The 27,615-nt window shown below is 41.8% G+C and overlaps 2 protein-coding genes across 2 annotated transcripts in view; one reads left to right on the top strand and one right to left on the bottom strand.

Annotated features, from left to right (window-relative positions):
• Positions 1 to 15,261, top strand: part of slc12a2 (solute carrier family 12 member 2) — a 56,482-nt gene extending 41,221 nt beyond the window's left edge. Inside the window, exons 21-27 of the mRNA XM_079179715.1 lie at positions 873 to 920; positions 3,464 to 3,586; positions 5,085 to 5,196; positions 8,564 to 8,650; positions 9,801 to 9,936; positions 10,810 to 10,877; positions 13,510 to 15,261. Coding sequence (XP_079035841.1) covers positions 873 to 920; positions 3,464 to 3,586; positions 5,085 to 5,196; positions 8,564 to 8,650; positions 9,801 to 9,936; positions 10,810 to 10,877; positions 13,510 to 13,645 — 710 coding nt within the window. The 3' untranslated portion in view covers positions 13,646 to 15,261. The remainder of the gene's footprint in view (positions 1 to 872; positions 921 to 3,463; positions 3,587 to 5,084; positions 5,197 to 8,563; positions 8,651 to 9,800; positions 9,937 to 10,809; positions 10,878 to 13,509) is intronic.
• A 5,504-nt stretch (positions 15,262 to 20,765) lies between these two features.
• minar2 (membrane integral NOTCH2 associated receptor 2) lies at positions 20,766 to 22,825 on the bottom strand (the record flags this gene model as incomplete). Its single annotated transcript, XM_079178475.1, has 3 exons — positions 20,766 to 20,966; positions 21,234 to 21,482; positions 22,679 to 22,825. 3 exons carry the CDS (start codon positions 22,823 to 22,825, stop codon positions 20,766 to 20,768), a joined length of 597 nt encoding a protein of 198 aa, XP_079034601.1.
• Between the last annotated feature and the right edge of the window lie 4,790 nt (positions 22,826 to 27,615).

Below are 27,615 nucleotides of genomic sequence, written 5' to 3' on the forward strand. Positions count from 1 at the left end.
GAACCAGTTTGATTTATCTAGAGCAGTGGTCCCCAAACTACGGCCCGCGGGCCGGATGCGGCCCGCCTCCACATTTGGTCCGGCCCCCTGAACAATACCGGAGACGCATTATGATTTTTTTTCAGTCTGCACAATTAATCGAATTTTAATCGCGATCACGATTTTGGCTGCCACGATTAAATGAGCATGATCGTCTGCGATATTGACGTTTAAAATACGTGCTCTGCTACATATCAAATCAAACGCTTCCTGAATCAGCCAACCACCAGGGGGCGAACGAGATGAGAGCTGTCATGCGCGCACCCTGTAGAAGTAGAAGAGTAGAAGAAGTAGAAGAGCAGAGAGACGGGAGCTTGAAGGACGAGTACTTGTGCTTAATTTATTTACACGCCGGCATGTCATGTCTGTCACTACATGGTCGCGCGTTTTCAATTCCCCTGCTCTCTGTATCGCGCACGGCGGTGTTCCGCCCCGATCCGCGCACACAATGCAACAGTCGCTCACCTGCGAGTAGCACGCACATACCCCCCCCCCCCCGCCCCCCCAATAATCGTGCGGCCCTAGGTCAAACGATATGTTCAGTGATGTGGCCCTCACAGGAAAAAGTTTGGGGACCCCTGATCTAGAGGGTCCAGAAATGAGAGAGAGTAAGTTGAACTCTTTCTTCAAGTCCCTGCCGGCCTTCTTGTTTTCCATGACCCTCAGTAGCCTGTGAGCATGAAGCATTATAACTGTAAACTTTCTGTTGTACTCAACTTCATGTGCAGTCCTGAGCCAGAAGCCTTGGTTGTAAGCTAATGGCACATCAAATCAACATTTCACCTTAATTCTTCGTTGGTTTTTTTTCTCTCCTTTTGTCTCACGTTTCCCAGATGAGGACGAGGACGGCAAAGCTACGACTCAGCCCCTGTTGAAAAAAGGCAGGAGATCCATTTTATTGTGTTGCCTTAAAACCTCTTTCTTTCTTTCTTTCTCTGCTTAGTTTTTTTAATCTTTCTCCCCGTCCATCCGTCTTTCTGTCACCTCATTTCTCACTGTATATTTAGAGTTGCTCTTGTATTAACACACCGTCCCGCTCCCTGCTGTCTCTTGTCTCGTGTCTCTCGTCGTCTGGTCCGTGTCTCTGGCCCGCTGGCTTTGGAGAATAACCTTTAGTCTTTTCCTCTCTTTCTCCTGTTAACAGCCGCCAGCTTGTAGCTCAAGCCCAGTCTCTGAAGCTGTGCTGTGTAATAGTGCCCTTTAACTCTATCCAAGTCTTGAGTATTTAATGTTGTGAGCGTGTGCCAACATTTCAATTTCCTCCTCCTGTCTTCAGTGTCTCTCGCCTGCTGCTGCTGCTTCTTGTCGCTCTGGAGGTGACAGTTTGTCTCTGGCTTTCTTTTCCAGGATGAAAACTGCTCTCCTGTTTTCATGTCTCCAGCTAACCCCTGAGCTGCTCCCTCTTTCCTATTGATGGTGTTTCCCCTGTGTTCATTAATCAAACACTAAAAGAAATCACCTAAACGTCAGAAGACTAGTTTCCAATATAAAAAACTTCATGTAACTTTTTAAAAGAACAACCCTTAAGGCCTTTACACACCGGGGGGCATGACGAATAAACAACAAGACAATGTGAAATACTTGCCTGCAATTTTATATATGTCGGAGGCTTTTATTGTCAAAGGTAAGAGCGGTGGAAGTGGATCTGGTCTGAGCTGCATTTGCAAAGGTAGGAAGCAGTAATTCAGTTTGTTTTTGGACTAAGGAGCCTCTGTGTTATTCATGAATACGGGAGCAGCTCGACGCCGCACAACCTGACTCACTTTATTCACGGTGTGAAAGCTCCTTCTGAAAAGTGTCCCTTCTCCACATTATAATGTTCCTGATCAGTGTGACAGTATTCATGACAAAAACCTGCAAATTAATCGTACAAAAAAAAGCCTTTCTATTGGGTTTTGGATTATTGCAGAAAATATGTATAATATATGTTTATCATACTTTGTTCAGCAAGATAATCTTCCCAGGTGAACACTACTTTTATGATTTTTTTAAAAAAACGTAAATGCAATCAACAGAAGTAAAAAGCTGACGTTCAAAATGAAAGTGCGGTATTTACTAAAGTATTTTATAGCGAACTACAAAACGTTAAAATCTCCTCAGCTTGTGTTGACCTCAGGCCTTATTTCAGGCTTCTAACCAAAAACACATTGACTTCCAGACGAGGGATCTGGACGTGCAAACATGTTTTTTAGGACTCATTCCTGCAGTGGTCTGTGCTCTGTTCGGTTGCAGTGTATCATGGAAGAGAAGCAGTCAGTTGTTGTACAACAGAATGAAGACACGGCATCTGTCTTCCTCTTCCAAATGAAAAGTTCCATTCATAAACCATAAGAGCCTTCCAGATAACACTGTTCCAGCATTACTTGTTCTGGTTTAACAAGTAGCCTACGGTGGCTAATGTTGGTTAAAGTTAGCAAACTTTAGATGTTAGATATTACATAGTAACTGACATTACTGAGTCACTGACTGTTCACATAAAGACACCCATTAATGACAGCGTCAGTGCCCATTAACTACATTGTGCTTTAGCTTTTCTTGTTGCCGACCTTTTTCCAAAGCATACTTTTCACTCTGTTTTGTAACTTGGAGGCAGCCGTTGTTGTCCGTTCGTCTCGGCTCACCCTCAATATGAACTGGTACTGAAACGATTAGACAAACATTTATTTATTGATCACAACTGCTTTTCTCTGTAAACGGTTTGTCATTGTAAATCCAATCGTATTGAGCTCTGGAAAATTGACAACTGCTCTCTGACCTGTTTACATATTTCATTCAGTTCATAAAAAACAATATACCCTTCAGTTCATAAAAAACAATATACCCAAGGTAAAAGCAGAGACAAGTCTATAGCTGATCATCTCTTTTCAATAATAGAAAGGTATTTTTCATACTGCAGTACCTGTGGCTGCCTGGAATCAATGTAAAAACCTATGAAATGTTTTTCCTGATTCATAAAGCTGAAAATGAACAGATTGCCTCAGAGCTATGAGTCTGTGACTTCCCCCTCCTTACCTTGATGCTTTGGAAAATGTGCCGAAACAAGCAGAACTGCTGGTACTGGATGATGTTTTTAACTCAATAGGAAATAACAACTCCAAAATCCATACTAAAATAATAGACCTGCAGGGGAAACACCGATCGCAACTGTAGAGCTGAGGTTTAATGACTTGCCTTTAAGTTTTATTATTATTGTGTGATATGTTGTTAGTGCTTACATCAGTGCCAATAGTCTTACTGTCACTCAAACACAAGGCAACGTAATCCTACAGACACACTGAACAGTTAACAGTCCATGAACTACACAGTTTGTCCCTTTTGAAATGTTTGCTGTTCCACTCTCAGGACTCCTAACAGGCCAGCAAAGAAGAGTCTCCACTGCTGACTAAATGAGCTTTTGCTGTGTTGGTGTCGTTTGTGTGCGCAGACAAGAAGAGCCCGACTGTCCCACTGAATGTGTCCGACCAGAGGCTGCTGGAGGCCAGCCAGCAGTTCCAGAAGAAACAAGGGAAGGGCACCGTGGACGTCTGGTGGCTGTTTGATGACGGAGGTGAGTCTGGGGGATTCGTCCCATGGCGAAGGTCATCAGGTTATCCATTCAGACCCAGTAGATCAAACCTAGTCCAAACGGTTAGGAGAGGCACCACATTAGTTTCCTCTGCATGAGGACCAAGGAAATAAAATAAAATAAAATAAATCTATACAATGAGGCCAATTTTGTCTGAAAGGATCCGTGTGCACGTGATTAGAGCGTATAATAATCAACATGGCTGTTGAAGACTCCAAGAAATGGCACTTTGAGACCGAGAGGGAGGTGGGGTGGCCAGGCAACGGCTTCAGCCATTTATGCACGACAGACTTTTATGTTTTAGATGTTTATTATTATTATTTTTTTAAATAATCTCCAATGCATTATCTGGCGATTAGGAAATGTGTTCTAAACCTTTTTAGTTCTGAGCAGGCAGGCACATCGGCTGATCAATCGGCCTTCCCTTCTCCAAACTATCGTTATTTTATTTATATACACTACCGTTCAAAAGTTTGGGGTCACCCAGACAATTTCGTGTCAATTTTCAGTTTCTTCGCAATTTCTCGCATGGAATAGCTTCATTTCTATCAACAAGAATAGACGGCGAGTTTCACATGAAAGTTCTCTTTTTCTGGCCATGTTGAGAGTATAATCCAACCCACAAATGTGATGCTCCAGATACTCAACTAGCTCAAAGGAAGGCCAGTTTTATAGCTTCTCTCACCAGCAGAACTGTTTTCAAGGGTTTTCTAATCATCAATTAGTCTTCTAAGGCGATTAGCAAACACAATGTACCATTAGAACACTGGAGTGATAGTTGCTGGAAATGGGCCTCTATACACCTATGTAGATATTTCATTAAAAACCAGACGTTTCCACCTAGAATAGTCTTTAACCACATTAACAATGTATAGAGTGTATTTCTGATTCATTTAATGTTATCTTCATTGAAAGAAACAGTGCTTTTCTTTGAGAAATAAGGACATTTCTAAGTGACCCCAAACTTTTGAACGGTAGTGTATAATTCATAAAGCCATGAACACGGTCGAGCTCTATTTGGACGGCCGCTGTCAACAGGTCGGCACAGAGACACGGCGCTCTGAAAGCAGTGAAGACAGCAAATCAATCCCCCTGCTGTTAGGAAGATCAAATCTATTAGTGAGGTGTTGATCAGTGGAGCTGAAGGAGCCAGTATGTTGACATGACTCATTCTTTACTGGCACAATGATGCTGGGCGTCTGTCAGCCCAGCGGGGTGTAAAGATGTGAACAAGACCAGAGGCATGACTCGTGTGTTCAAGACACTGTGGCATGTGACACTTCAAATCTAGCTCATCGCCGTCACGTCAGCTGCTCCTATGCTCAGGCTGAGCTGTCGTTTCAGAGGCCAGTGATCTCGCTCTGCGTGACAATGTCTGTATTCTCTACCTTTGAACATCCACCAAGTGAGAGCCAGCAGGTGTTTAGTGTCGACGTGACCGAAGCTCCGTGCTGAGAAGCCTTTGATGTGTCCCCTTCAGGTCTGACCCTGCTGATCCCCTACCTGCTGACCAACAAGAAGAGGTGGAAGGACTGCAAGATCCGCGTCTTCATTGGAGGCAAGATCAACAGGATCGACCATGACCGCCGAGCGTAAGTACTGCGACTCCTCCCTATCCGCTTTGTCATTCGCTGATTATAGCACATTTACCAACAGCAACATGTACCACACCTGCTGGTAAAAATCAACTCTTATTGAGTCTTTTGAGATTATTACATAAACCCTTTGATCACTGCAAAAATAAATACTACAACTGCAACGACATATAATGTTGATGTTAATGATAATAATAGTAATAATTATAGAGATAACAGTAATAATAATACAAATTATTATTATTATTATTATTATTATTATTATTATTATGGTAATTGTTATAATCATCATGAAATTATTAACAAATATTTATTGTTACCAAACTTTAAACATTTTGGCATACCCTGTGATAGCCCTGGCGCGTATGATTATAGATTACTGCCGTTACTTACTTTTATTCTGCCCATCATGCACGCACACGCACACGCACACGCATAAACACACACGCACGCTTTCCTTTCAGCACCACTCTCCTCTCCTCAGCTGGATCAACACTGACACTGGGTTTCTCTGCAGAACTACAGAAGCTGTATGTTCTGTGGATGTCTGTTCACATGTCAGCCATGAAGTGTCTTGTGAATGCACATTTTCACTGGACAAATGTCAGCATGAGTAAGACCACTCATGTTTGAAATGTGGTGCAAATGTACATCTCACTAGGAAAATGTGAACATTTCATGTCACGACAAAACAATCACGATTCACTCTTTTATCCTGACGATCATCAAAATATGCCAAAAACTAAAATGGCACTCAAACATTTTGTTAAGAGTCAAATATGTTGTATTGCATCACAGATGGGACAAACATATTTTTCTGCGATTACCCTATTTAGTAAAAACAATCTTAAGTTGGGTTAATCATAAGCCCCCCCCTACCCAAAAACGCTACAGTGAAATCACTTCAAATGTTACATTAATTTGCTACAATATCATTCTAGCTGAATGTATGGCTGTAAGGAGTCTATTGGTAGTCTCCTAGTACCGTTGCGTAACAAAACGAATAGACACATCCAAATCCAAGCAGCGGCTGGTGCGACCAGTGTTTTCCGGTGCTGCTGTCTGGTCCGTCCTGCACTGTCAGTGTCCTGTTTTCACGCCGTGCCGTTAACGGTTCTACATTAGTTCCTCACTGTGTGAGAAAATGGACTTGTGCTGTCTGAAAAGCATCAATTGCGTTACTTCACAGACACAGGAAGTAAAGGCGACTAAACAGTAACTGAATGTTTAGTTGACAGAAAGTTTCAAGTGTCGGCACACTGAACTGTGTAGTGGATTGAAGTGAACTGAGACTACTTGTCTGCATTTACAATCATTGTGGAAATTGGTGAAAACCCAGAAAGCCTACCAGTATGGTCCCTTTTTACAGGAGGCTGCAAAATAGACAAACTAAGTAGTGGAGCATCTGTTTGGACCAACAACACATCAAGTGAACATCCTGTCTGCTTTGTGGTTGTATTCCCTCTGGATTAAGTCCTAATCGGAAGATAGTGTGTAACCACAAGCCGTCATTTCCTTGTTATTGTGCAGAGAAGCTTTTCCCATCAAGTCTGCTTACTGTTAACCATCTAAGTTTGCTGATATGAAGACATGTAGAGACAGTGTTTTATGTTTATTGATGTTACAGTAAAAGTTAACCCTTTTAGAAATAGCTTTCTTTCCTGCATTGAATAAGAATATTGATGTCAATCTTATCTCATTAAATGGTAAGCTTAGCTTAGCATGAAACCTGAAATCTGGCTGTTGTTCGCCAAGAAATAGGTCCATCAAAACCACAAATGATGGTTAGTCAGTCAGCTTTAGAGGAGTTGATCAGTATCTAACTATAACGCAAGGAATCCTTCATGTCCGCCTGTCTGTCTGCATGTGGGTGTGTCCTTCACATATCTCGAGAACCGCTCATCCGATCTATTTCACACTTAGCGGAAGTGTTGCTGGGAACTCAAGGTGTTGAATTTGGTGCAATTTGGAAACGCGAATATTAATAAACTCATTTTATAACGTTATGCCTTTATAAATCTGGACCATTTATACCAGCACTTGCTACTTAGTTTGTCAATGAACTTAGTGAGCATCTATACTTAGATCAGCTAATGTTAGCCAGCATTATCTCTGTCGAAACGCCCTCAATATGGAGATCAAACCGTGAACGTTGGTGAGAAATGACCCTCGTAAAGCCGTGAAAGAAAGAAGCAGGTGAATGATAGCCAATTTGTATTGCTGTCACGACTTATGTATGTGCTAGCTAATAATAAAGGCTATAGATGACTAGCATCAATCACTAAAGGTAATGTATCATTCGGCCAAGTCCTGTGTATATACGCCGACCTCTTACAGACCATGCCATTGAGTCCAGCCAGTTCTAATCGGAGCCATTAATACATTGATCATGTTGTAACTGCAGTATTGTCAGTGATAATAGGGTTGTCTCTTGTGTTGAGCTATATGCTGCTGACAGAGATGTGATCTGTTTGGAGACCAATCACAGGCCAGGCTAGCTGTCTCCCTGCTTCCAGTCTTTATGCTAAGCTAGGCTAACCATGTCCTGACTCCAGCTCTGAACTTAAAACACAAGCTTAATATCCATAATCTCATCTGACTCCCAGAAAGAAAGCAAATGTAAAAGGATGTCATCCTTCCAGTAGGCATGTCTCCCCCTCCCCCACACCCCTGTCTGTGTCTCATTGTCCCCTACAGCTGCCTCCTACCTCCTGTTGTTGGATCAAATTAGCTTGGTGCTAGCAGCCGAGCCTTTTATCTCTGTGTGCGAATGCACAGCTCTACGTGCACTTTGACATCCCCTTTGTATTTGTTTACTGTAAAACTACAAGTTGACCATTTCAACCAATGTATGACACTTTAATTACATTTTTTTTTTACCAATAGGAAAGTAGTTGCAGTATATATTTGATAAAAATCGATTTTTATAATTTTCCCCCTCATGATTTGTGATTGTACAGGAGCCTGTACTTGTGTTAACTGTTTCCTGCCTTCTTTTAATTCACTCACTTCAGGGTCACATCAAAAACATGATTTACCTCTGCAGAACTCACTTTCAATACTTTTCATAGTGAATAGGAAACCATATATATTTTATTTGGCACACATTTGAGGTTATAAAATATGTTATCAGCTTCTTAGAAGTCAAAGCTAAAGGAAATGAATGGCATACAAAGAATGCCACAGTGCTCCCAGTAAAGCCTGTCCCACCTACCTCCACCCTCTCAGAAACCGCTGAGTCATTCAAAGCCTTCAGGATGACTCAGTGCTGTTATCTCTGTCCACAGTACCTTGGATTGGAAATGTCTTGTAGCTGGTTTCCAGTATTTTTCTCAAAGCTCTTTTTTTTGCTTCTCCCGTGCAGGATGGCCACTCTGCTGAGCAAGTTCAGGATAGACTTCTCAGACATCACCGTGCTGGGAGACATAAACACCAAGCCCAAGAAGGAGCAGTAAGTCTTCTAGTAGAAGCCACTGTAACTGATTAGTGAATGAAATCACAACTTCTTCATGATTCTTTTGTACTGCTGGGATTAGTGCTGTGGACCTGAACATTATATTATGCGAAATGTACGTCTTATCAAGGAAACAGGTAAGCATTGAAGAAGTGTTGTGTTAGCGTTATTCTCGGAGCAGGGGGACATTAGTGATGAAGGCTGCTTCTCTCTGTTGACCCCGACCACTAGAACAAAACCTGCTCGACTCACACAACCTCCCCAGTTTCATTTGGAAGTGAAAACAAATGTAAACATACTTTAAATGTCCATTATCATTTTCCATCACGTTGTAAAATTGGGTGTATGCACATCTACGTTAAGTAGGGGAGGTCAAAGTTGAACCTGGAAGTAGCTATGGAAGATTGAATGGGTGTCTACAGGAAACGGATGGTATTTAATTCCTCAAAAGTCATTTTTATAACATGGTTAATATATGTTTAGTTTTTTGGAAGCGTCTTTGTCGTTAGCCGTGTTCCATTCACATATTTCGGAGTATTTTGAAGTATCTCATTAGAAAAGCTGAGTGCAAACGGAAAAGTTTGATTGAACTTCCAATTTACAATTTTTTTTACCTTTTGATGATGGAGACGGCTTCGACAAACAAATTCCTGAATATTCCAATAAAGCAAGAATGTTTGTTTTTGTCCCCGGACGTCAGTAGAATCAGACAATGAGCTCAGGTTACATCAGTCTGCTTTGAACAGAAAATGATCATATTTAGATGACATTAGAAAGGGTTGTCTGGTCCACATTGTTCATGTGGATCCATAACAGTTTTGCTTCATCTTTTTTCTGTAACTTTCAGTCTGACCTTAAAATAACAGGGTTTGGACTGGACCTGAGAGTGTTTTGTATTGATAGCGCCGTCATAATTGATAAAAACGATGGACAAAACCACAGAAATACAACTCCAGTTACCAGGTTAGGCTTTTAATCTCTGTTTGATTTGACCATGTAATTTACAAGACTGAACCACGGAAACCTGTTGAGTTCTATCTTTTGTTGTCACATAAAAACAAACCAAAGAATTGAGTGAGCACAATCTATGTGTGTTCTTTAAAATGATGTTGCTGCCTGGCATGAACTAACATGAGTCGTTGTGCAGCGTGTCGGCCTTCGAGGAGATGATCGAGCCGTATCGGCTGAAGGAAGACGACATGGAGCAGGAGGTGGCCGAGAGGCTGAAGGACAGCGAGCCCTGGAGGATCACCGACAACGAGCTGGAGCTCTACCGCGCCAAGGTCAGCACGCTTCCTACATCGCTCAGTTTCTTTTCATTTCAGGAGTCTAAAGACTTTGTCGATGCTGAACAAAGTTCCGAATGATTACATGATCTCACAAAAGAAGCGGTCAGTGGAGTGAGAAACCTCGGGTTTGTTTTAGGCTCTGACTTTGATTTTAAAGCTCATTTTAATTTGTTGACCATTTAATCGTTTGCGCAGTACAGTGATGATGAGGCCTCTGCTGAGCCAGAAAGATGCAGAAAAGCTTGTTCGTGCTCTAGTTTCTAGTCGACTACAGTAACACTTTGTTTACTGGCCTACCAAAGCTACAGTCCATTCAGAGTTCTGCTGCCAGGGTTTTTATCAAAAAACTAAAATGAGTGATCATAGAAGGCTTTTAGACTTGGTTTTAAATGCACTAAATGGCCACGTCCCCTTTTATATCACAGACTCCCCCTCGTTTTCTGATCCTGCAGGAACCTTAAGATCTTCACAGCTCTTTAAACGGTTCCCAACGTCACCACAGAAACCTCCGATTCTACTTGCTGACTCACTGGACAGTTTTAAACAACGAATCAAAACGCATCGTTTTAATATTGCCTGTAATTAGCTGCCGTCTGTTTTACATCTTATATGATTATTTTGGTAATCATATAAGATTTAAATGTTCTCCCTTCCTCTTTGTGTATGTGTATGGTTTTTAAACTGCTGAATTGTAAAACATTTGTCCTGCATCCTGTGCCTGAAAGTTGCTATATACATCAAATGAATTCATACTAATCCACTGCAGCCCGATGTGGCTGAGTCAGTGCTGCAGCAGCTCGTGATGGGTGTTTGGTAAGTTGATACCTGAATGTTTCAACCTGTACCTCTGTTTGTTTTGCTCCTCAGACTAATCGTCAGATCAGACTCAACGAGCTGCTGAAGGAGCACTCAAGCACAGCCAACCTCATCGTCATGTAAGCTGCTGCTCTCTCTGTGTGTGTTTATGAATAACACAGGTGGCCTTAGTTATAGTAATAGTTTCCATAACAGTAGTTAAGCTCTGCTGACATTTCTTTTTAAAAATAATAATTAGTCACCTCAGGAATGCAGGTTTACATATGCAAGTGTTGTTTTCTCTTTCTTCGCATTACTTTCATTTTCTGTGTGAAGAATTGAGTGTGACCCCATAACATGTCTGAAAGCCTCCACCAACATCCCCACAATAACCACTGTGTCTCACCGCACTCTTCACCCCTTCGTGTGTGGCCGGTCAGCTTTGCCTTGCAAACTACAGTCCCCTCATTCATGACACCACTGCATTTGCACAAAAGGCCTCTACAAGAAAAACCCCAAAACTGAATCTGCCTCAACTACTGCTGAAAGCACACCTGCCACCTGGTAGATCCCTGTGGCTCATCCTCGGGTTTCTACAGTTCACCTGGCAAAATGAAAGGATTGTGACCATGATAACTTTCCAGAGCAGTAAAATCCTGTCTCATTTCAAAACCTCCCATTAGCTACTGGGCACAGTAAAAACAGCTGCTCGAATATGTAAGTGTGCATTCACACCTGAACCACTCTGCCATTATGACCCTCACTGTGGTCAAATCCATTCATCAGGATTTAAGAACTCTGCTGCCATCTTCTGTCTGCAGTTATCAAGTGCACCCAACACTTTTACTGCCACAACATCACTCTGGTAACACGGCCGCAACCCTGTCTAATGAGACCAGAGACAACTGTGGGTTCATCTGGGCCAGACCAAGGGGAGAAAATGATACATCGTTGCATTCTAGTTCTGGTCCGGTTCCTGTTCACACCGACTTTTTACAAGACTCTCCCCGCAGCGGTTAGGCAGCGGTTCCCTACTGAACAGGGCTAAAGCAATCGCCACACAATCCCCATTTCTCCAGACCATAATTCTTACTTTGTAAAAGAAAACAGATACATGAATACGTGCATGACGGGATGCTTCTTCATTAACGGACAATGCATATAGTCAAAATCAATGTAATTAACACATTCAAATTAGCCATTCAAATATTATTCACATCAGAGGGAACAATATTAACCATATCATAAAAACGACACCATAGAAAATCTAACACAGTAGTAACGCTACTGTAGATGTAAAAACACAAAAGCACTTCACTTACCAAAGCTGCTGTTCACTAAAGACAAAGTCCATCCTCCTTTCTTTGATTACAAAGAGTTTAATGACGCGGTTGTACAGAACATCGGTGCGGTTCAGCTCCAGCCAGAGGTCGTCCTGTGAACGTGTTCGTTGAGTTGTAGATCCACTCGGGTCAAGTTTTCAAAAGCACCGTAGCTTTAGCTACCATCCCTTTCTCCTCCTCCTTCAGCCATTGAGTGTTAAAAAGATAAATCTACACCAAGCAAAACGCTAAAAATGTCATGTCAATGTCATAACTTCTTACATATCTTTCAACTTGAACTGTTACTACTAACTACTAAGTTCGGCTAGCTGGTTCAGCTTCACAACAGTCACGCTAGCCCACTGACCAATCACACCGCACGTTATTGCTGAGCTGCACGTTAATGCTGACGTACTTGTAGACTACCTCGGTACTACCATTTACTTAAACTGCAAAGACTCTCTAGCGGGCCTCAGGCCTCTTTTCTTACCTAGAGACATAAGGGTGAAATCTGATTGGATAAAAACAGAGGAAGACAGTAGCTGTGCAGTGAGATAATAAGCTAATGGGAAAGATTATTAGAATACATGTAGTGTATTTAGTGATTCTGTTTAGGCCAGCAGAGAAGGCTTTGCTGGCCCTGATGGCCCACCACTGGATACATACAACACAGCAGTTTATACAGCTTTTGACCTATGAATCAGGGACAATAACCACGCTGACGAGCGTACGTACGAGCGTACGTACTGTATAGATTTGCATAAATAGGCCTTACACAGATCAATTATAAGATCTCTTCTTGAACAGATTAGACTAGTTTAGCTTTTAAAATCATCATAAAAACTCATCTATCATAAAATCCTGTGGTTGGTTCATTTGTTTTCACACCCCAGACGAACAGCATCTGAGTCCGCGTGGAAACAGACGGAGATCCACCTTTTTTTTTAAGCGGTTTCGGTTGCTTGGTCCGCATCAGGGTTTGATTGACAGCTTTCACGCCAGCTCAAACGATCCAAACTTCCCGAACCAAACAGGTCAGGTGTGAAAGCACCCTGAGAAAAAGTGCCAACTGAAACGCACTAGGTATCAAGAGTCATGTGTTGAAGAATGGAATGAAATGTCTGGTTGGAAGTCCAGTCAGTTTTAAAATATTTATTTAAAGCCATAATTTGTGATGTGGGATCTTAAATAGACATTGCTTCATTTCAAGGGGTCTTAAGCCAAAGGGTTGGGACAACCTTCTCTTGAAAACATTTATTCAAAATTTCAAACGTGCTTAGAACAAACTAGTTTGTACATGTAGAAGAGGTACGTGTCTAGATAGTTACCCACAAGTTGCGAGAACCATTGGAGGTCAATGCCCCACCTCAACCGTCGGCGGTCGGTGCCCCACCTCAAATTAAAACAAAAGCAGCCCTGCTAACAATCTCCTCCCCTCTTTGTCTTGCAGGAGTCTGCCGCTGGCCAGAAAGGGCGCGGTGTCCAGCGCTCTGTACATGGCCTGGCTGGAGGTGTTGTCCAAGGACCTGCCTCCCATCCTTCTGGTGCGTGGCAACCACCAGAGTGTCCTCACCTTCTACTCTTAAATACACACGGAGAACAAAAGAGTTTAAGTCTCACATCCCCTTCTGCTGCCTGTGGGAGCACACACACACATCCCAGCTCCAGTCCAGACCTAAGGTGCACCACATACACTCCAGAGACGGTAAAAAAACACAGACACTGATGGAAACAACGCTGGTAATATGAATAAAAATGAAGGAAGTGATATTGGTTGAGATGTGTAAAAGCGTGTCGGGTGGGGGGTTGTAAGGTTGCCCACTCTGATCCTTTCTTTCTATTTATTCCAAGATGTCTGGGTTTTTTCTCTTGTAGCTCTATTGTCTTCTATTTCCTTTTGACATTTTTTCATTCTTGACAAAGTTGATTGCTCTCAGGCTCCAAAGCAGTCACACACAATGTTCTCATTGTCGTTCTCATAAAATGGAGTATCTTGATGTCATACTCGTCACGTTAATTTGACCCTTTTCTTTTCTTTTTTTGTGATGCAGCAATAATCACCCTGTTGTAATCGTTAAACTTTGGGAGAGAACCATGCAGAATGCTTTGCAACACCCTCTAAAGCCTTATGGATGTGCCTTCCAGTTGAATCAGATGAAATAATTATAATCTATCCTGATTGAGAATATTACCTATTATATGAGTGGATACTAGTTAGTTTTATTGAGTTCTAAATGTGATTCCTTCTTAGTTGGAGCATTGTAGTTATGCGAGTGGATTGCATGGATTTAATGAAGGGTGTCCACTTGATTGCATGAAGACTTTCTGTCATTTCTCTTTTCACTTTTTAACCTAATCAATATGTTTATTTCGGGCCATAGCGGTTTTTTATTATTTTGTATTCACCTTTTGAGTCTTCCTTTTAAAGCTGTTGAATATTTACGATGGCCTCAGCTATTCGACACATGACGCAGTTTGTCTTTTAGGCGCCGTGCCTAAAAATGTTTTAATGGGTCTTAAATTTAAGATCTTCTTGTTAGTCAGAAAAGATGTGAACGTAGTTTTCCCACTAGCCTCGGTGGAGACACTGCTGACTGACTGACTCTTTTCTTTTTTTTTCTTTTTTTTGCAACTTTTGTGTTTCTGTGTCCACATGTATGGTTCTTCCCCTGAGAAAGAAACTGCTCTACCCAATAAGCTAGCTAAAACCTTGCCTTAACGCTAGAACTAACGATTGTCACGACTTCCTTTTCTCTTACAAGCCATACTGGCTGGACAGTTTGTGGGTAAATGCAGATAGCGACCCGCTGGTTACATGTCATGAGAAGTGTTTCAGCACAATTGTTCTTCTTTACTGTATACGCATCCTTATTTTCTTCCCGTAGTCCACCTGCATTAGTCTGTTACATCGCTTTCTGTGTGCTGCTGGCGAAGTGGTCAGTCAACAGATAGTAACGGGCACCACTTTGCCAGAGTTGGTGCCACAGCAGACTTGTTGCTTGTTTGCCATCTGCTGGTCTCCCGTTCCTACGAAGCCTTTGATGGGCAGAGAGAGCGACCGACACACGAGCTTCACACTGGAACACTTGCTGGCAGGAAGAATGTGACTTTAGATTGTGTCATGGCTGAGTGAACATATACCTCTATGCATATGAGCTTGTGTTGCGAAATTCCTTGTAATAAAAGTCCATGTCCATGTGAACGGATCTACTCGCCTCAGTTCATGTAAAGGGGACGTTAGGCACCGGCTCGTAGCCTTTTTAAGGCACCACGGCTCCAAGAAAAACCAAGTCGACCATTTACTATTTAAGATGGGTCAACGGTATCTCCCTGTTCTACCATGGTCATATAGAGATTATTGAGTTGAACAGTTGGTGTGGATTATTTTCAGATGACAATACAGCTCTGACATTGTCGTCGTTTAACTATTTCTTTGCTGTTACAAAACAACTGCTACTTTTCGGAGCTCTAAAGTTGTATTTATTCCATAGGTGCATTCAGAATGAATGCAAAGTGAAATTTAGAAGTCCAAACATTGCTTATAAAATCAGTTCAAAGGAGCACCAGAGCCATATATGGCGTCTCTGTCACTCCTCCACAGTCCAAATTAGGTCACTTCCGCTCACTGGTTGCCAAAAACCAAGATGGTGACGGACAAAGTGCCGAAGTTAAGGCTTCTAATCCGTAGTCTACAAAGCAATGATTAACGTCAAGATGACTATGTCCACTTCTTATATACAGTCTGTGGCTAAAACACATCGGAGTAAAAAAAAACATGCTTATTTCCAATTCATGATAATAGAGACAACTAAAAAAACCAGTTGTCTTTAGAAAATAAAGAATGAACAGGAAGTTGTTTGGTAATCAGATTTGCTAGCTAGCTCAACGGCTGTGCGGACCAGTAAACAGACATCAGATAATTGAAACCGTTGAGCGATATAATTTGCGTTATTTAATGATTTGTTGTCAGTGTGAACACACCTTAAGGTCAGTGGTGCACATAAATGTTCTATATGAGTGTAGCCCTGCAAAATGAATACTTCCATTTGATTCTGGATGACATAAGATGTCCAAGGTATAATCAGGAAAATGTTTTGCTAAATGTAGAGCTCATGACCGCAGCTGACAGGAGAGTAACACACAATTCAGAAGAAAAGCTTTATCATGGTTCTAAGTTACAAACTGCCACAAAACTAATGGAATAAAACAGGGTTCTATTCACTTCTAACGTACTTTTATTTGTCTGCGTTTCTCCCAAAAACATTTGGCTCGTTACTTTCATGTACTCTGTCCTTTACTGTATGCAATTTCAAAAGAGTGAACAAAATGCTTAGGTTAGCTGAATGTACTGTATAGTAATGAACACTACCGCATTCGTAGACTCCTGTTTTTCATCCTGTATATTTCCTGCATCGGTTGCAGTTGGCGTGGTGCGGAACACCGTTAGCCTTCATGCAGCTGCATCCCATCATCGCTCTGTGCTTCACCTGCAGAATGTGTAGGCTGGTGACGTGCATACCTATGTATGCGTGTGTGATAGTTAGTAGTACATAAACACTAACTATATGTCAGGCTCACCAGGGTATTGAATACACCCTTAAGTTCTTTCCAGGTATGTGAAAAGCATGTAGTGGGTGAGGAACTGTACACCCTTTGATTGAAGGCCCAGTCAAAGACGACCCCTGGTTGAGTTATAGCACCCAATAGCATCCCCCAAAACCTCCTCACAGCTCACTGTTGGTGTTGGTAGAGGTCTTTGGATAATTAAATGTGGTCGACCCAAACGGTCCAATCAGATCCATCTGGGTATTACACATGTTGACAAACAGATCGGGATACTGCCCGACCCAATCAGAGTGAATCAAATTGTATTTGTTGCACCCGTACATGCATCTACTGTTACATTCATACACTGTTATACTCGGCCCCAACGAGGGACTAAAGGTCAAGACGCCTACCTCTGCTGCTTAGGATTTGTCCATTTAAAAACGTTAGGAAAGCGCAGCACTAAATCCCAGAAGTGCCACTCTTAATTGGCAGCGGCATTCCAGAGTCACAGTTCGATTGCTGTTTGCCAACATTGCATCACTTCCTGTTGGTACAAAATGGTGAAGTCCATTGATCTCTTGTGTGCTAACGACTAAAACAAGGTTCTGACCTTTGGGGGCGCTATTGTGCACTATGATAAAGTCCAGGAGTGTGTCTTTAAACTCTATTCATGTCAGTCCTGTGTGAAGCACTCCCTCTCCCTTACTGTTACATAGCAACAATATTACAAACAAGAACACGGGTTACTCTATATTTGTACATTAAAGAATCTATATATTATATATATATATATATATATATATATATATATATATATATATATATATATATATATATATATATATATATATATATATATATATATATATATATATATATATATATATATATATATATATACATATACATATACATATACATACATATACATCTATTAGTCTGACCTGGAGGGGATCTTTGTCTTTGATATGTCATTTAATGAAACAAAAAGACCTCCTGTCCACATTTTACAACCACATAATAGTGTTTGTGTGTGACTTCATTAATCTGACGACGCTACTGTTCTACTGAACAAACCAAATGTCACCTGTACTCGTATAGTCAGCCACCATGTCATCATTTGATATCTCCTGATCTTACCATGTATTTTTTCTGCCAATGACACACACACACACACACACACACACACACACACACACACACACACACACACACACACACACACACACACACACACACACACACACACACACACACACACACACACACACACACACACACACACACACACACACACTATCCCCATCTGTCGTGGGTCGAGCCATGATGATGGATGATGTACACACTGCGGACATAAACTAACCTGTAAATAAACTTTGTAGTCTAATGGCATAAATTAAGAGAGTGGAAGAATTATGTGGGATTTCAATATGGAGAAAGATATTTATTTTAGTTCAGGATTTTCTCCACATTCTCTTCTTTTTGGTTTTGGTTGTAAGTTAATTTGCATGTTGATTTGTTTCTTTTATCGTTTCGTTGCCTTTTGATTTTAGCAAATTGTCTTTTTTCTCTTTTTTTGAGTTTGTGTATTTCTATCTTTTCAATGCCTTTTGAAGAAAAGACATTACATTAAAAAAATAAATAAAGCAGATCAAACCTGTTTTCACCTGCTGTCACACAAACGTGGAGGGAATCGACCCAGCCGGTTGAAGCAGTAACGTTTTGATACACTGTACTGTTAACAGTCACAGATATGCTTTTTCTAACATTTTAACATTTATGATTACCAATACTTTGTACATCTTTATTGCAATAAATCAATCAAATGAAATCAGTTCCATTGTCATGTCCCTTTGTGCTCTGTATACTGAATAGGTGGCTGAGGGAAAGGAGCGGTTACAATATGTTTAAAGCATTGTTTTTGAACCCTAAAACAATTGCTCAACATTGTTTGATTAACTTTACAATATACACAAATCAAGACCATTTTAAAATGAATAATTTGCTACGTTGTTAATTTGTTTTATGTAAAGTGCAAAAGCTTTTTTTTAATTTTTTTAAGTGAGATATTTTAGCTGATGAAAAATAAACTTGAGATTTACATAAGTGTACATCATTATTTAGCATCTCTGGTGGTTGTTTGGTTCTGTAATCTTAAAGATCATATGTCATCTTGTTTATCAAACGAGACCGTGGACTTGAGATAATGGGATCAACATATTTACTGCAACGTCGACCGCTCTTGTCGTCTGTACTTAAAGTTACAGCGTTTAGGATTTAGTGGCATTTGGGCGGGGGGGGGGGTAGATTGAAACCTACTCCATACACCTCCGCTCACTCCTCTCCTTCCAAATTTGGTTTGTTACTCTGTGAAAAGGAGCCGCTCCCTATGTCGATATGAAGGTGCTCATGCTAAGCTAATGAAATACAATGATTCTTGATTACAGACTAAAAACATAGTTAGGAATATTATATTATATTTCTGCCAATAGAGCCCCAATGAAATCCTACACACTGTGCCTTTGAGGCTTAAAAATGACTTTGCATTTATTCTTATTCAATTCAATTTTTTTTTTTTCGTATAGCCCAAAATTACAAATTTGCCTCAGATCTTTACACTCTGCACACATCCTCTGTCCCGGGACAAATCTACGTTTGTATTTGTTGACACTTTTATCTTCTAATCTTCTTATATTATTCATACTAATCATTATTCTTGCACTTTACGATCAAATTACTTTTTAATCACCTTACATTTACAATACCTCCATTAGCACATACTTTATTATAGTGACTAGAGGTCAGCAAAAGCTAGATTTTCAGTTGGAGTTGCAGTGTGAAGCCACTGAAGCTCTTGTGTGGTTGGATGATCTTTCAAATGATTTCCAGGAGTGTGTTTGCTGCACTATGACTCTGCAAGTCCTGCTGGTGGTTGCTGCTTGTTCAGCCCTCCAACTATAGGCTCCACCGGCTATGGTCAAATGTAGATTTTCTGGCCCAGTCATATCAGATCTGAGGTCTAGGGGCATCCCTTTACCAACCTACTGGTGACTGGGAGTCAGTGTAGCGGGTCAAATTTCATGGTCAAAAGAAAAGTTCCTTTGAGGTCTAAACGGACCTCAACAGCAACTGTTTTTCTCCACTGGTCACTTCCAGGATGTTGGTGCAGATCCAGATGTTTCAGAACCTGCAAGTTACCCTGGAACAGTGATTCTCAACTGATGGGTTGCAACCCAAAAGTAAGTCGCGGACCCATTTTCAGTGGATCGCGGGCCTTTGCCTTGAAAAATAAATAAATCCTGTGCTTTTATTTTGAAGGGAATTTTTTATGCAGCGGAGTTATTCACACTCCTTAACAGTGTTTGGCGTTAATGCCTTGAAATGCTAATAGACACCCGCCATTTCACAGTATAGAACACCCACAAAGTTTGTTTTCATGTGCTAAGTGAGCGAAACGCAAGTACGACACCAACTACATGAGATATGGATTTTCTTACATTGAGGACAAAAGAGGGCAAAAACCTCAATGTGTTTTGTGCAGCGAGGTTCTGGCACAAGAAAGGATGAAGCAAAACTGAAGCGGCATTTGTTGGATCAATCCGCAGCGGATAAACTGAAAACTATACCTCTGTCAAATGACACTAAGTAGGCGAAATGAAGACATGTCGGATGACATCAAACAACAGACCACAGCTCGAATTAAGGCAAGTGGTCATCCTGCATTACAAATGGACGAATCTACAGACATGACAAACAAAACAGTTTTACTCGTTTACGTGAAACATGTGTGGGACGGGGACTGACAGGAACAATTTATCTGCACAAGAGAGCTCCCTATACTATGACTGCAGAGGACATTTTCAGCTCAGGTTCAAACTGCACCATCTGTTCATTAAATACATTTGAGAAGTTGAACATTTTCCTCGATTTGGGTCGTGGCTTGTCATTAAGGGGTGATGGTGGGTCCCGCAGCCAGACCAGTTGAGAACCACTGCCCTAGAATATGGATAACCCTATAGGATATTCATGGTCCCCAGCCATGACTTTTCTAGTCCTCTGTCAGAATATAATGAAAACAGAGCGATCTCTTACCACCGCTTTAAGAAGAAGTGGTGGTAATAGATGCACATTGGGGTCCGATGGCAATGTCCTCATCAATCAGTTTTGCTTCTGTAGGACCACAACTGGCACTATGATTACAATAAGTACGGCACAAACAGACAAAACGATTACTGAAAAGATTTTACAAAGTCTTTTTCTCTTGTGTTCCGCTTCTTTCTTCTTCAGTAAAGAGTCAAATCCTGGTGTGTAGAGATCCTCGAGCCAAAAGTCCAGATCTCTAGGAGTCTTCTCTTCCTCCTGCAAAGAAAATGAAAATAGGCATCGCCATAAGTTGTTCATATCTACACTGATGTGCGTTGCTTAGAGCCTTTGGGGCCCCTGGGGGTCAGTTGGTGTGAAGGCAATGTAGCACCATCAACAATGTGAAATGAATCAAACAATCTACAAAATATCCCTATTCAGCTGTCCTCCATTGTGACCTTTTGGTTTTTGCACCAATCCCTCCCCCAAACACCCATCCATCGTGTCGGTCACCCACAGCCTCTCCTCCTCTCCACAAATCACCTTCAAATAATCGGCGAGGTTCCCGTGGATTGTTTGTGTGTCGTACTCCCTGACAGTCCAGGAGGGCTTGGACTTCTTGTTGTCAGCCGCTTCCATCACTCTCATGTCCATGAACAGAGGGTTCCTTTTAATGTTGGACTTCAGAGTGGCTGGTGTGATGTGCTTCTCCAGGTATCTGTCCTCAAACCACACGGGAGGGGCCTCTGGGGATGGAGGAGACCAGCTCTCAGTCTTTACCCTTTGCCCCCTCTATGAAGACAGTGAGGCAGCGATTTGAATGAATTCTCACCGCATCCACCACACTTTCTTTAGACGAAGAGAAGACACCGGAGACACAAATACAACAGAGCCTAAACCAGAATACCATAATGACCATCATTTCTGCATTTTATTTGTGCTTTCCTTGCTTTTATTTTGAAAGGATTCCTGACCGTGTCAATGCTTTTATACGCTTATCCATCACCGCAGCTCAGAATAACATAAGAATTGGCTTCAGTGATTTTAAAAGCAACATAATGAGTATTGTGGTTGTTGTAGATTTCCCCCTTTAGAGCAATAGAGAAGTTGACCCTTCCTTCGTATTCTCACCAATTCTGACTAGAACTACACAATTCTACCACATAGGTGACCTACTTTAAGAAATTTCTGTTTTATTTTCACTCCTATTTGTTTTGGCTGGAAAAACAGTCTTATATTACTAATTTTACAGTGTATTACATATGGACATGGATTACTGAACGTGCCTACTGGACACAGCCCAGGGGCAATTATCACATTTTCTAGCAGATATCACCGTTAGATCTCATCTCATATTATACACTCATTTACGGTTCTGATGATGTTGATTGAGAATTATTTTCACATGAACGCACTCGCAGCTGTATTCATAAACCCAGACTCAGCAGTCAGTTGATAACCAGCTTCATGATAGCGGTTATCCAGGATCTCTGATCGGAGTATAAGAACTTTGTGATTTAGTTCATGTTGTACTTTAGTGGTGCAAATTCCCTGACACATATGCAATGAATCAAATGAGCAGGGTTTAAGGGTAGATGGTGTGGTATGTTGTACAGACAAACTTATAGAGTTTGGACTTCTCTTCACTTCATTTTACTTTACCGCTCTAGGGCCACCCTCTCTGTTTCTTGATCTGGATTATACATCAAATATTAGACCACGCTCCGGTCCTCTGGATAAACACTAAATGCAGCACTGTCCTGTTCTCTTGTTTCAAGCTCACTATCTCCACGCAGCTCCAGGTGGTGATCATGATCTCTGCTAAGATCATTCATGAGGAATAAACGCACGTCATGAATCATGTCTTTGTGTTGGGTTGTCATGTGGAATCGTTTTTTTAAGGAACAAAACACAGCTTTCCATGTCAAAGGGGAGAAACGAGAGCCAAAAGCATACAGAGAGATAACACTGGGACATTTAGTCCATACCTGAGAGTAGACTCTGTTCTGCCAGTGTTTCTGACTGGACAGGACTGCTCCGACCTGGAACATGCCGTGTGTGGCCGGCAGCATCCCAACGTCCAGCTGGAGGAACTTATCCGGATGGTTGTTGTTGGGCAGAACAGAGATGTCCATCCCGGCTGTGTTGCTCCGTCCACACTGAACGGCAGCCCGGCTGGATGCACATGCTCACTACAACTCGCGAGCTCTGTAATAATTCATGAAGAGCAAGATATTCATGAGCCGGTATCACTTGCAGGTGTGTGTAACCCAAACCTGACCATTAAGAGTCTGATGCTGAGAACCAACAGTGTCAGTGGACATGAGAGAGAGAGAGGTGGAGGCCCAGTGCCTTAGTTTACATGAGCAACATCTCTACCAGTCATCTGAGGACTGCGTTATGTAAAACCTGCCAGTGGTTGAAAGTAACTAAGTACATTTACTTAAGTACTACAAAAGATTGGTAATTTTGAGAATCTAGCAAGAGTATGGTAGATTTTTTAAATGATCCAACCTAAAAACCCAGCCCAGTGAAAGGAGCTAGCAGCACTAGCTCCAGAAGTTGCTAAATCTAGGTAGGCATAGGTAGCCTGTCCAATCCTTTCATTCAGGCCTAATGAAATGATAAGACGGGCTTATTACAGTCCTGCGACAGCCAAAGATTCCAGATTTTATTAATTTTTTGTCGGAGCATTTGATTCATTGATAACTGTCAGGATATAATGAAAATTTCAAAAAAATATATCAAAAATGTTTTTGAGGAAGATTACCAACCCTGCCATTAAGTACAAATGTGAGGTGTTTGCTTGACCTGATTATTTTTCCTTTCATGCACAAAGGGAAACATTGTACTTTGTAATTATTTGACAGCTTTAGTAATCAATGATAAGTTTTTCATTTTGGATTGACAGAAGATGTATTATTTCGATGATGGTTTAAGTAATTTTTCATGATATATTTAATTTCTATTTAATGGTTCCAGCTTCTGAAGAATGAAGATTTGCTGCATTGGCGAAGGCCCTACTGAAACTGTGGCGTTTATTGTTATTTATGAACATTTTGAGGGGCTTTTTGGTTAACTCACCAAACTTGGCACACTCTTCTGACCTGTGGAAAGATTTGTCTCGGGCATGGGTGTATCAAAATGACTCAATAGCGCCCCCTACATGTTAGAGAGTCGCTGTAAGTTTCACCTAAATCAATGAAATTTGGTATGTGTAACGAGTGGAGATGTACAAAAAAGCCTCCACCGTAAACCCATCAGGAAAAAGCTATTTTGAATTCAATATGCAATTTTCGCCATTTTTGCTGTACTTTAATGAACTGCTACAGATTTAATCTTCAAATTTGATCAATACGATCGAAAGACCTCAATAAAAAGTTATCAAAATCCACAATTAACTGTGGATCAGCACTTTGGCTCATGACGTAAGTTGTTGAATAAGTTGAAAACAAAAGGCAATATTGGATCAGGGTATCATCGGTCAATCCATAAATTAATGACAGAAATGTCACTCTTTTTTACGTGTTTTTCGTTTTAAACTGAAAATTATATTTGGTCAAATTGAATCTCGGAACTCATCGATCTGACCATGATCCGAAGAAATCTTCATTCATATTCAGAAATCTGTTTATAGAAATGAATGTAAGTGTAACATCAGAGATAGAATATCTTCAGAAACGTTACAAGCTATGTTTTCACAACTGGAGCAAGGAGTGTAGCAGTATGATCGGAATTGAATGATCGGAAAGCTGATGCAGATTATGTTTCCTAACTGATCAAATAATCGTTTAGTCTATAAAACTGCACGACCAAAAATAAAAAACACAAATATATGTATACACGACTAAGACAACTTTTGCTTAAAAATGACTTCAATAAATAATCAAAAACATTCCGAATCATTATCTGCCGAGTGACTCATCGATTAATCGCCCACAACATGCAAAACACATATATGCCTGACGGTGGCGCTGGGGGCAAGGTCATTGAGGGCCACCAAAGATGTCTGTTTCTTCCCGATTAGAGGATAAATACGCACAACAGATCTCCCTGATGGAAATATGTTCGGCACAGTCAAACAGATGGAGGACGGAGGCAACCACAGCCTCCTTTGCGGAGGTTTAAAGCGCGCTCGAGTCAGTGCTGCAGGCGTGATGGAGAGAGAGAGAGAGAGAGAGAGAGAGAGAGAGAGAGAGAGAGAGAGAGAGAGAGAGAGAGAGAGAGGAGGTGTGTGTATGTGTGTGTGTGTATGTGTGTGTGTGTGTGGGGGGGGGGGGGGGGGGGGGGGGTTACGGTCACGTAGATGTGGATGGTGCAGCGGGGTTGCGCAGAAATCAACCAACGATGTAGCGTAAAGGGAGAGGAGAGGAAAAGAATCCGGGGAACCTGACCAATAAGGCGGATATTGCAGCTCTACCTTTTGCACATGTCCGATGTCGTCATCGGGAAACCACTATCGCACTGCCTCGTATCGCTTCCCTGACACACTATGGATCAGCAGAGGCTGGCAGTCCGGACTGATGCGGTAAGACCTGGGGCTTTTGATTCGTACTATCGCGGTGCAGGCTACGGCCACTACAGCGGGTGCATTTTACCTCCACTCACTGCAACCACTGCTGATTTCTGTCTCTTTTGACTTCACCGCGGTGGTGCTACAGATTCATCACGATACGCATTGTGCATATCTATTCTCGCGTCTGTGCACATATTAAAATGCATTTAACCATTCGGAGCTTTGCAAAAGCATGACGTTGTGTTTGCGGTCTCGTGTTCTGAGCTCAGCAGGTCCGGCTGATGACAAACGTGCTCCCGTCCTCGAGCACTGACATCATCCCCATCAGGATCGTGGCTCGAGGCAGCAGTCGGGCTACTACGCAGTGTTTGCTAGCTCAGCGCGTCAATGCGACGTTCGTTCGGACTTGATGCATCGCACTGTTACGGTGTTACAGTTGTTTCTCTACCAGAGGAGACGGGCCCTCTGCATCGCAGTGTTGCGGTGTTACAGAGGTTGCACGAGCTGTTCGGATTCTGTCGCGAGGAGACCGGCAGAAAAGCCCAGCCAGATGTTGCTGAGTTGTACAGAGGCCGCAATACGTGTGCAGATAGACAGACAGACAGATACATAGATTGATAGATAGATTACTAAAATACTAACCGTGTATTAATTTACATTTGTAACTCAATTGTATAACTTTGGAAGAATTTTAAGAACTTCTTAAATCAAATCTGCCTATAGGCCTGATGACAATTTTAAACTTTAATTATTGATGAGTTATCCCATTAATTGACTATGCATTAAGCTGTACTGTGTCGAAAACTACTGACCAATCATCATCATCACATAACGCTTTAGTTTATACAGTGGCGGGCCGTCAGGGCCTGCAAAGCCTTCTCTGCTGGCCTAAACAGAATCACGAAGTTATAGCTATTTTATAATTTAATATTTTTTCTTATATGTATTATAATTTATAAAAATATTTTTCCCATTATCTTATTTTCTCATTGCACAGCTACTGTGCTCCTCAGTTGCTCTGCTTCCAGTGCAGCTTGTTTTAAGTAGAGCTTTTATCCAATCAGATTTCACCTCTGTGTCTCTAGGTAGAAGAGAGGCCCCAGCCTGCAGACTCACCCAGTGCTGCCATGTGCCGTTTAAATTGAATGGGGACGATATTGTTGATTCAACCAATCAGATCTTTAGTTTGGGATTCATGGCCCCACCAGAGCAGTTTGCAGGCCAAGTTACGTCAGCTCAGAGTCCAGATGCCTCTCTGCCAGCAAGGTGCAGAGTGTGCTGTGATTGGTCAGTGGGCGGGCACGTGACTATGTGCCCGCGAAACATGATTGCTAGCAGAGCTTTGTAGCAGACAGAGTTCAAGTGGAAATATTTGAAAGACATTTTACCTAGCTTTGTTTTTTTAATATGAAATGGCGGAAGGAGGAGAAACGGATTTAGTGGCGGAGTTACTGGGAACGCTTTTCTCAAGAAGGACATTTCTGAACAAACTGGACAGTAAGAAACGACCCCACAGCTAGCAGCCCTGACCAGCCAGGAAAAGGATTTGTATGCAGCGTCAGAAGCGTTGCACATGTTATGGCTGTGAATGTGTTTCATTTTAACTGAGCGTCGGTACTTTTGGAGAGACTCGAGTGGATCTACAACTCACAACCGCGGCCCGCCCTTCGCCGGTCCACGGCCGAAGACGACCACCGAACACGGTCGAAGGCGACCACCGTACTGCGGCGGAAAACGGACAACCGACCGGCCGCGGAAGACGGACAAGCGACCGGCAGCGGAAGACAACCGAACGACGACAACCGAACAGCGGCGGACCACGGACAACCGACCGGCGGCGGATCCGGTTGGACTTCTTACTGGAACTGATGTACTGGGATTAAACTCTTTGTCAGCATAGACAGCATTTGGTAAGTGAACTAGAAGCTTCGTTTGTTTACCTCTACTGTTCATTTGTCTATCGTGGCGTTTTTATGAATAGTATTTGAATGGCTCGTGCTCGTGTGGTGGAATGCGTGGATCCGCTGCAGGTCTGCTGGATTGATTTGTTGCTTTGTTGTCATATGAATATATGCGACTGCTCTTGTGAGTTTGTCATTGTGTTACATTGATTTGGAATATATTGTCCGTTAATGATGCAGCGTCCCGTCATGCTCGTATTCATGTATCTGCACATTTTATTTCATTTGTCAAATGTTGCAGTGTTATGTGAATATGCGGCTTTTACACGAAACAAATAATAACCCCCGTAGCTGTGACGTCATAATGAGGTTATTAGAAGTGGAGAACAGCACTGAAGGCCCAGGTATAAAATCCACGGCCCGCCACTGAGTTTATAATCATGTTAAAAATACAAAAGCTCAACCACATCTCTAGTATTTTCAGTACGGAAGAATTTTGCTTGGTGCT

The sequence above is a fragment of the Pholis gunnellus genome (assembly GCF_910591455.1).
Source record: "Pholis gunnellus genome assembly, chromosome: 18".
Taxonomy (NCBI): domain Eukaryota; kingdom Metazoa; phylum Chordata; class Actinopteri; order Perciformes; family Pholidae; genus Pholis; species Pholis gunnellus.